A 10,247-nucleotide genomic window follows, 5' to 3' on the forward strand; every position below is an offset into this window, starting at 1 on the left:
GCATGAACCATTTCTGAAGTGTACCCTTGGCTAGAACTCTCCTAATTATTTCTTTTAATCAATTACTTTTCTGCAGTTAAATTATTTACTTAACATTTTATTCTAAACCTATTTGTTTTGACTTGAAAAGAAATAAATTTCTCGCTAGTCCCTGAGGAGACGACCCTGCTTGCCACTATCTACTAGTTAGTGGAATCAGTTAAATAATTAATTCGGGTATATCGGATTAAGCAAACTCTTCGGGAATAGGGTGAATCAAGTAACCCATTGCACACCTAGAATCCCTGCTCCAGTACTAGAATTGATTATTGACTGCTTCAGGTGGTAATTAGGTTTTATTTATTATTATTGCACAGGTTCGGCACCTGTCAATGGCAGAAACAGACCGAACCCGCTCATCATTATGTGAAGCAAGCTTGTTCCTTAGAAGTTCTGAGCGCTTGAGTTCTTGTACTGTGGACATGGATGGGAAATGTCTGATCATGGGGTGGAAGGGTGCCCCATTTCAATCTCTTTCAGCCTGGAAGTTGCAGAATGAGTACGAAATCTAGGACTGCTGCAGGAGATGAAATTTATGGATTCTGTCAACTGCTGGGCATGATTACCGACTAGCTGATTGACTACTGTTTTAACCTTATTGATAGACTACTGCATTTTCTTTGCTATTTCTTAGTTTCTCTTGTGAGACGAGGAAGAAGAAATGTTTATGTTTCTGATGTTCCCAGTCTCAATGAAGTCAAAATCACACCTCTCTGAAATCTTCTATTAAACCATTCAATATACCTGCATTTGACTTGTTCTTTTGGTGCTGCACTCGGGTGAGGTTTCGGAGTGACATTTATAAGCACATCCAGACTTGGGGAATTCCCCCAATGGTATAAAAGGTGCCGAAACTTTGTCATTTTTCTTATGGATTGCACTAAAGATCAACATTTCTAGCTATTTACACTATAAGTCTATCCATCAACACGATAACAGGCATGTGGAAGCTGGAGAGATAGCTGGTTGATTATTTGATTCTCATAGCTGGAAAACAAAATACTAGCAAGAAATTTCTATCTTAGCTAGTATGGTTCATTTCAACTTTATGGTAGTCAGCTTTAGAAGAAACTTAGATTTCTTAGAAGGCAGATTGTCAAAACTTTCTTCGATTCTTTTCAACAAAGAAGTCAAAAATTTCAATCCAAATTGTTTTCTTTTCTTCTTTTACTTGTTCTCAATCTTTTGCCTTTTCTCCCTGTCTTCTTCCCCCCCTTTGGGATCTTTCCGCTTCCATTCTCGGCCTCCAATTCTCCTCCAGCCTGTCTGATGCGACTCCGATTCCAGGCCGGACGATGACTACGAACCATGGTCCCCTGTATTTGTAACATATAATTTGGCTTTTTACATCTTGGTCGTCTCAGCGTCCTCTTCTTCTTATAATAATTAGTCATATTGATGGCATCTGCAGGCCTAAATTTGCACAAATATGCCTGTAGTTTGTATTGAGATCCATTCTCCTGAAGAAAGCTGCTGCAAGACATCAATTGCAGGAGAATCTCTTTCAGTGGCTTGTCATTCTCCATGTGGTGGCTCATTTTTGTTTCCAAAATCTCTCTTATCAGAACCTGTTTTGCAATAAACCCAGTCTATTCTATTTGCAGTTCAACTCTGGTCATTGACTATTGAATCTTATCTAACAAACTCTTTAATTTGTCTGAAAACTGGAGCATGATATTTTAAACCCTTATGGGGAAAACTTCCACTACTGCATTCACTAACTTCTGTTGCATATCTCATCCACAAAGTTTAACTGCATGGCAAATTGGCATTTATCCCTAAATGAAGGATTATGACAATGGAATGTGACACCAAATAAAAGTCGCATACTACAGTCTACAGCAGCTTTAGCAAGCAGAGATCAAACCAATCGTAGCGTGTCTGTTGTTCTAGATCCACTTGTTAAACACAAGAACAGTCAAATTACCAATATGTTACTATTAGTTTCAGATGGATATGGTACAGCCTAATTCTTTGGCAGCAGTACTAAGAAACTGAGTAGGCATTCCAGTTGCAAGTAAGCTATGAGCTTCCCATGTTAAACACTTCTCAATATCAGTTTGCCAGTTGATATTGCCTACACTTAAATACTGATAAGCAGGGCCATGAATGCCATTTTTGTCCACTTTTTTCCCACTAGCTTTTAGTGAACCAGCATACAGAATTGCACGAAGAACTGATGTGCTAAGAGCCCGAACATGAGCGCTTGGATGAGAGAGACAGCGCGCTGTCGCTGGTAATCGGCACTGCAAATTAGCAATCAAACAATTGTACTAGATGTGTCAGTATGCAATCAACCCATCAAATTGTTTGATGAACAAAATGTAATCTCTGATGCCTAATGATGCTCACGTCTTCTTGCAAAAATGAGACTTAATTTATGTCACATGGCATACAGAAATCCTCATTAAATTTCAATGTAAATCACACTACGTTTCTAGTAGCAGCACTAAAGAATGTTATTTACATGGGTCTATTACCTTCAATAGGTTCAAAAGGCCATCGGCCACAGCCAATCCGGATTCTCCCCACTCGAGTACAGGTTGGACCGCTCTAGCAGTTGCTTCGAGGAGCTTTTTCATTGTTAGAGGATGCAAATACAGGAAATTAGTCAGTAAACAGTGTGTGTATAAGAATTAATCTTTCCTACATTAATAATGTATACACAACCAGGCCTGCATATATGCCACATGATTTCAATTTGGATTTGATCTCTACATTTTACACGTGGGATGTATTTAGATCCGTTAGCGTATACAATGTCAATGTATTATAGATTTACCCATAAAAAAAAACATTTTTTTTTGAGGAAAAAGATCAATACTTTCATTCATAATTTCAAACAAGCATATATGGAAAAGATTAGGAAAGGGCAAAATTGAACATTTAAATTTAGCAATTCAAAAGTCTTTACAATTTTAAAGAAAAAAGAAAGGACAGCTGCTCATTCAAATAATTAGAATCAGCTACCTCCAGTTGCGGTAAAGTGCATGCTTCTCCATCAACGAGCATCTCATCTGTGGCGCGTAACAGGAGGTCTGAAGCACTGGATAGAATTACCAATGATTCAGGTGTATCATGATTTCTCATTAGCTCCACAATCACTTTTACAATGCGTTGATTGATCCTCCACATCTTCTGACCAAGATCATCATCTTTGGCAATCCACGGTTTCAGTTCCCTCTCTGCCTGACAAGCCAACAAAGCAAAGAAAGCACTTGGGATCCTCGGTGACATATTTTCTATGCCAATCCAATGCCACCTCTAATATATCGCCAAGTGTTCTGTTATTATTTGCACTTTAATTTTTTAATAATTCAAATTGGTTTGGTTTAATACAAATTTTCTTTACCCTCTAAAAATTTTGAACCAAAATTAACCGATCGGTTTAATTCAAATACCATCACTTTTAAGTTAACCACCCACGATCTGTTGCATTGGGGAAAAAGAAAAAGAAAACCTAAACAAAATTGCCTCCAAACTCTTTCATCGGTGATTGCTTTGAACAAAGCCAAAAAGAAACAATCGGCAGTGGAGACAAGGAATAACATAATAAATATGAGCAGGTATTGAGTATTTACATGGATACAAGGTGAATAAACCTGCCCTTGTTCACCAAAACATTTCTGCTGCGAATGTGCTGATTGATCAACGAAACAGACCTTTGCTTTCTGATTCGGGTCTCCACAAATTACTTACTAATGATACTGTCTTCTCAGCACTCAAGGATAGCGCTGCGATGGGATATTTGGCTCCTGAGTACAGTCCTACTGGCCGGTTTACAGAGAAAAGTGATATTTATGCATTTGGGGTACTTTTGTTTCAAATCCTTTCTGGGGTTCGAAAAGTAAACTTAGGAAAAACTCAGGACTTCATGGATAGAAATCTCCATGGAAAGTTCTCTGAACCTGAAGCCATCAGCCCAGATTCTGTGCATAATTGGACTTCTTTGTTTCCAAATATTTATTATGTTATTCCTTGTCTCCACTGCCGATTGTTTCTTTTTGGCTTTGTTCAAAGCAATCACCGATGAAAGAGTTTGGAGGTAATTTTGTTTAGGTTTTCTTTTTCTTTTTCCCCAATGCAACAGATTGTGGGTGGTTAACTCAAAAGTGATGGTATTTGAATTAGACCGATCGGTTAATTTTGGTTCAAAATTTTTAGAGGGTAAAGAAAATTTGTGTTAAACCAAACCAATTTGAATTATTAAAAAATTAAAGTGCAAATAATAACAGGACACTTGGCGATATATTAGAGGTGGCATTGGATTGGCATAGAAAATATGTCACCGAGGATCCCGACTAGACATTTGAAGCAATCTAATTAGATAAACACTGAGGTTTGCTTCAATGAGAACTGCAACTTGACCAGGTATTTGTGATTAGCTCCATTTTGGAGACTGTTCACTGATAACTTTACTGTATGTTGAAGATGACCTCTGATAATTGAGTGAATGACATAAATTTTGTTCTTGTCAGATAGCAAAGCTGAGTATGATCCCTGTTTCCTGCTTATTGGAAGTTGTGTTTGACAAAATTAGATATTCAAGAGATACAAAGCTCAGCATTGCTCTTGTCCTCCTGGGTGTTGGCGTCTGCACAGTCACTAATGTTAGTGTCAACACTAAAGGATTTGTTGCTGCCTTTATTGCAGTTTGGAGTACTTCTCTCCAACAGTATGTAAGTTGTTTATTCCTCTGCTCAATTCTGTATGTAAGGTTGTATGATGTCTTGATCGTTCATCTGGTTAATGCAACATTAGATCATGCAGACCCCACGATTACCAGTCCTGGTGATATGATGAAAGGTTTATTAAAGAGAAAAAAAAAATTTTTGATGCAATTTGTCTATTATAGTTAGTAGATGCCCTACTAATATCCGACACCAGATGCATAAAGCATGTGACATCTTTTGCTCCCCTGTCCATCTGAAAATTTTTCTGAAGAAATGCAGAATACGAATCCTGTAATTTTATGTAATTATCCCCCACAATTACGTATTTTTAAAGTTGCTTTTGGTGCTTATAGATATATTATTTATATTCAAAAGAAAAAAATACTGTTTGGTGCTTAATCTTTTATTTGTGCATCTGAAATGCTTGGAACCTCAGGTTAATCTAAGAACTTGACTTTCTTATGCAGTTTGTTCATTTCCTTCCACGGAAATACTCTCTTAGCTCATTCAATCTTCTAGGACATACAGCACCAGCCCAGGCTGCATCTTTGCTGCTAGTAGGCCCATTTCTAGATTATTGGTTGACAAACAAGAGGATTGATGCCTTTAACTTCAACGTACCATCTTTGGTAAGTCTTTGTGCCCGATGCTCATGTTAACTGTGATCATCCCAGTTTCTCCTATGGTTATACTTATGTTACATTCTCATTCTTAATTAGATGATAATCATGTGCTTTTTAATCTTGGGAAGTGGCATTGCTGCGGATGCATCAAATTTTGCTTATTGTACTCAACTTTTGGCATGCTTACTAGCATGCAACCTATACAAATGTTAATTTCATGCTGGAACAGGTTTTATTCCACTGAAAGTATGATATGCAAATGGTAATAGTTCACTGTTTGCAAAATAGTGCATCATGCCCTGCCAAAAAAACCTTTTGTATATCTTGCCCGATGTCTGTTGAATATTTTCCACATGTTGAACCCCTTTTTTGTTTTACAGACCTGTATTTCACCGCATGTCATGCTTAGAAGGGAAAAGAATTCTGCCATATATGATGAACTCTTATTTGTTTGAGTTTGTAATACGTTTCTAAATTATCATACGACATAGGATAGTGGATTCACAGCCTTACAGGAGTGACAGATCTAGCATAAGATGTTGACTTGATGAGCTGTCCCAATTAAATTTTGCCAACTGTGGGAAAGATACACAATTTATTTGTTTATTTTTTAATTTTCAAACTTCTTTTCTTTTTCCCTTCATATTTTTTGAATATAATAGCATGGTTTGTGGATAGCCACGCACACTGCTTTTTCTGCTCGTAGTCACGCACACTACTTTTTCTGCTCTTATTCTCATTCTGTTTGTCTGTTTGATCTTAACTTCTTTTTAATGGCATTTTAATTTATAAACCTTATAATTGTTGTCACATTTATTTTTTCCCTTTAATTTGTTTATCATAACATAAGGATGCCTTTTCTTGAGGTGCTTGTTTATTTTAAGGTGTTTCCTCACACTATTTTATCTTTGGGCATCTTCTCAGGTGTTTATAGTCCTTTCATGCACTTTTGCAGTTGGAACAAATCTGAGCCAGTTCATCTGCATTGGCAGATTTACTGCTGTCTCATTCCAGGTCCTTGGCCATATGAAAACCATTCTTGTTTTGATCCTGGGGTTCTTATTTTTCGGGAAAGAGGGTCTTAATTTACATGTGGTCATTGGCATGATTATTGCTGTTGTTGGAATGGTATGGTATGGCAATGCTTCTTCCAAACCAGGTGGAAAGGAGCGTCACAGTCATTCATCTCGAAGCAGCCAGCAGAAGCATGGTTCAGAATCTTCTATTACAAAGGTGCGCAGATTTTGTTAGCTAGAACTTGAAAGTTATGCTTAGCAGTAGTCAAATACAAGGCATTGAAAGTTAATGAACTTATACAAGGAAGAGATGCGTTGGAAGTTGGAACTGTTCGCCTAAGGTGTGATTTAGCTTTTGCCCAATCTTCTGTGGTTTGTCTCGGATGTTTAAAGAAGCTTGTTGCATATTGCCTAGCAATCGATATTTCTTGTTGCTTTCATGCTGAAAGATAGTTGATATTGTAGAGTACACAATACACATATGAAGCAGTGTTACATCAAGCAAGCCTACCCTCTCCAGCATACCATTATTTTCCAGGTTTTATGCCTTTCAAGCTTCATAAAGTGGAAGCCAATAGAAAAACTAAATTTAAAGAGGAGATGTGACGACAAAGAAAATAATGTAGCCCATGAGACAGATTAATGTCAAGAAATCCTAAGACAGCTGAAAGTCACCATGGAGATGCTTAGGCAGTGCTTGTGCACCCATTGATAAAAGGCTAGAAATCATGTGCATGGTTGGCCTTGATTGAGGATCAACATTCAGACAGGCCCTTGCAAGCTTGAGAATTGATACCAGAGTCTCTTCAACTTCCTGACCAGGATACGGAAGTCGTTGGTCCATCAAGTCTTTCAGTTGGATGTTCACAGATGTGGGCGATGTAAGGTGAGGAATGAAGTCACCAGGATGGCTGCCTTTGATTACTTCAAGGGTTAGAACCCCAAAGCTATACACATCACATTTTTCAGTTACTCTCATTGTGTAGGCAAGCTCTGCAAGGCAAAATCATGTCATCATTAACTTTGTGATCATGCTGTAATTAACTTCTTGAATGGTTCATAAGAGAAAAAAAACTATATTACCTGGTGCAACATATCCATAGGTGCCTGCTACTGCACTCCAGTTAGACGAGTCTATCTTCAGAAGCTTAGCCGTGCCAAAATCTGAAACATGAGCTTCATACTCTGAATCAAGCAAAACATTGTTGCTTGAAATGTCTCGATGAACTATAGGCGGCGAACAATCATGATGCATGTAAGACAGAGCATGAGCAATGCCCTTAATGATTTTTATCCTTTTCTGCCAATCCAATTTTTTAGCTTCTTCTTCAATGCTCAAAAGTTTAGCCAAGCTGCCTCTTTCAAGGTACTCATAAACCAAAAACGAGTATTTGGCACTTGAGCAGTAACCCTGAAGCTTCACAATGTTTCGATGCCTGATCTTTGTCAAGGCCCTTATCTCCTTCAAGAAACCTTCTTGATCTGCAGACTCAGACAAGTGGTGGAGTCTCTTTACAGCCACTGTGTTAGCCGGTGGAAGATTTGCCTTGTAAACACTTCCATGACCTCCTTTCCCTATGCAAAATGTTGGATCAAAATCCTGCGTCACTTTTAAGATGTTCTCATACATTTCTTTGCCATCAAATAAGGATATAGAGAACACATCTCCACCCTTTACTTCCCCGTCTTTCACTGTTGGATCTCCCTTTCTTTTTTCGTGAAAAAAGAGAATTCCAGCAAACGCAGAAAAAAGCATGAGTGCTCCAACAAGAGGGAGTGCAATTATGAGAGCAAGTTTCTGCCCATTCTCATGCTTTTTGACCAATTGAGGACTATCACACGGTCGTACCCCTGTAATGTTGCCACACAAACCTTTATTCCCTTTAAGTTGTTCAATAATGGCATTTGCAAATGCTTTTCCACAAGGAATTGGACCCTCTAACTCATTGAAAGATAAATCAATATGCTGAATACCGGGCAATTCTGCCAAAGCCTTTGGAATGACACCTGAAAGGTTATTATGGGAGAGATTCAACGTTTCCAGACTGTTCAAACTTCCAAATTCAGTTGGTATCTCTCCGATGAGGAAATTGTGGCTCAAATCAAGAAGGTCAAGGTGAATTAACTTACCCAACTGGGATGGAATACTGTGGCTTAAACTATTGCTGCTCAAGTTCAAAAAGGTTAGTCGCTGGCACTCTCCTATGCTTCCTGGAATTGATCCATTTAATAAGTTCACTGCTAGGTCGAGAGAGAATAGATCTGTCAGTGATCCTAACTCTAGAGGTATACCACCCGAGAGTTGGTTGTCATTTAAAAGCAGCCATAGCAAGGACTTCAGCTTCCCAAGTTCCTTTGGAATCTGCCCAGCTATCTGATTTGAAGAAAGATCAAGGACGCCCAGCTTAGGCAGATTCCCAAATTCTGGAGGAATGTGACCTGTGATGCTGTTATTTGCGATTAAAAGAGTTGTCAAGTTTTTGCATCTACACCAGTTGCTTGAGAGCTCCCCAGAAAAGCTGTTGTTGCTAAGCAAGATAAATTCAAGGTGTGGATAAATACCAAACGATTCAGACAGGTCCCCAGTGAACTGGTTCCCATCAAATCGAGCTCTGACTAAACTTGCACAGTTTTTCAAACTTTCTGGAATTGGACCAGAAAGGCTGTTATTGTTGACAGTGAAGTCTCGAAGAGTTTGACTGCTACATAGCCCTTCTGGTAAATGACCGGAGAACTGATTTTCATCCATTTCCAAGACAACCAACTTTGTCAGTTTCCCTAGCTCTGGGGGAATGGAGCCAGAAAGTTGGTTATCGCGAAGAAACAGAGTTTCCAATTCTATCAAATTGCCAAGTGAAGTAGGAATCAACCCGTAAAGTTGATTCTCACTTACTTCGAATTCGACCAGAGACTTCAGGTTGCCTAACTCTTCCGGGATTGAACCAGAAAGTTGATTCCGATATAGATGCAAAAGAGTCAGATCCCTCAGGTTACCTAGTGAAGTTGGGATTGCACCAGTGAGCTTATTTCCCCATAGGCTCAGACTCTGGAGTTTTTTCAACTTTCCTATCTCAGGAGGAATGGAACCAGATAGGCCGTTTTCAAAAAGATGCAAAAGCAGTAGGTTATTCAGGTTACCAATCGAGGCTGGAATAGGGCCTGTCAGCTGGTTGTTGTCGATGTCAACCTCAACAAGATTGTTGAGGTTTCCAATTTCACGAGGAATAGAACCTGAAAGTTGATTTTCATAGAGATATAAATAAGTCAAGTTTTTCAGATTGCCAAGGGAGGCAGGAATAGGGCCCGTAATGTTGTTTGTACACAAGATAAGCTCAACGAGAGACCTTAACTGGCCAATCTCCTGAGGAATTGAGCCATTTAAGTAGTTCTCGTTCAAGTGGAGGGTTTGAAGGTTGGTTAAGAGGCCAATTTCTGGTGGGATGGTTCCAGAGAATTTATTATAGGACAAATCAAGATAACTGAGCTTCGAAAGCTTGCTTACCTGAGGAGGTACGCTGCCAGAAAGTTCATTCATGCTTAAATCAGCCTTTTCAAGATTTGGAAGAGATGAAAATGGAAAGCTGTAAAGCGTACCATTGATACTTGAATGTGTGAGGTTTAACGTGCTTACACTGCCATCAATGCACGACACACCGAACCAAGTGCAAGGGCTGACACTTGCTTTTGGATGATTACGAGTGTTTTGAAGATTCCAAGATGTTAGGAGGGTGTTGTTCAGGTTTGAAAAACTGGCTTTCCATTTCAAAAGGGCTTCAGCCTCCTCAACAGAAGCTGAAGCAAATTGGAGAGCCAAAACTGAGATAAGCAGGAGCAGAAGAAGTTCGAACGATGGGTTTTGATGATTAGCTAAAGAACCCATGATTTTTTTTTTGTTG

At 38.8% G+C, this 10,247-nt stretch overlaps 3 protein-coding genes across 6 annotated transcripts; 1 reads left to right on the forward strand and 2 right to left on the reverse strand.

The window, feature by feature from the left end:
* Positions 1-1,938: 1,938 nt before the first annotated feature.
* LOC113711596 (protein GIGANTEA-like) lies at positions 1,939-3,291 on the reverse strand. The gene is made up of 3 exons (XM_027234756.2): positions 3,010-3,291; positions 2,520-2,612; positions 1,939-2,285 (listed from the first exon to the last, which is right to left on the reverse strand). The coding sequence occupies exons 1-3, from the start codon at positions 3,274-3,276 to the stop codon at positions 1,986-1,988; spliced, it is 660 nt and encodes a 219-aa protein (XP_027090557.1). The 5' UTR covers positions 3,277-3,291; the 3' UTR covers positions 1,939-1,985.
* Positions 3,292-3,516: 225 nt separating this feature from the next.
* On the forward strand, positions 3,517-6,856 carry LOC113711597 (UDP-rhamnose/UDP-galactose transporter 6-like). 4 transcript variants are annotated; one of them, XM_072066682.1, is made up of 5 exons: positions 3,517-4,410; positions 4,518-4,718; positions 5,180-5,341; positions 6,260-6,349; positions 6,495-6,856. In XM_072066682.1, exons 2-5 carry the CDS (start codon positions 4,533-4,535, stop codon positions 6,588-6,590), a joined length of 534 nt encoding a protein of 177 aa, XP_071922783.1. In that variant the 5' UTR covers positions 3,517-4,410; positions 4,518-4,532; the 3' UTR covers positions 6,591-6,856. The 4 variants fall into 4 exon arrangements, with proteins under 4 accessions (XP_071922783.1, XP_071922781.1, XP_071922782.1 ...); XM_072066681.1 differs by having other exon boundaries at positions 3,522-4,084; positions 4,275-4,410; positions 6,260-6,856; XM_072066679.1 differs by having other exon boundaries at positions 3,522-4,410; positions 6,260-6,856.
* On the reverse strand, positions 6,759-10,247 carry LOC113710916 (uncharacterized). Its single transcript, XM_027233992.2, has 2 exons — positions 7,435-10,247; positions 6,759-7,344 (listed from the first exon to the last, which is right to left on the reverse strand). The coding sequence occupies exons 1-2, from the start codon at positions 10,229-10,231 to the stop codon at positions 7,007-7,009; spliced, it is 3,135 nt and encodes a 1,044-aa protein (XP_027089793.2). The 5' UTR covers positions 10,232-10,247; the 3' UTR covers positions 6,759-7,006.

The sequence above is a fragment of the Coffea arabica genome, chromosome 10e (assembly GCF_036785885.1).
Source record: "Coffea arabica cultivar ET-39 chromosome 10e, Coffea Arabica ET-39 HiFi, whole genome shotgun sequence".
Classification (NCBI taxonomy): domain Eukaryota; kingdom Viridiplantae; phylum Streptophyta; class Magnoliopsida; order Gentianales; family Rubiaceae; genus Coffea; species Coffea arabica.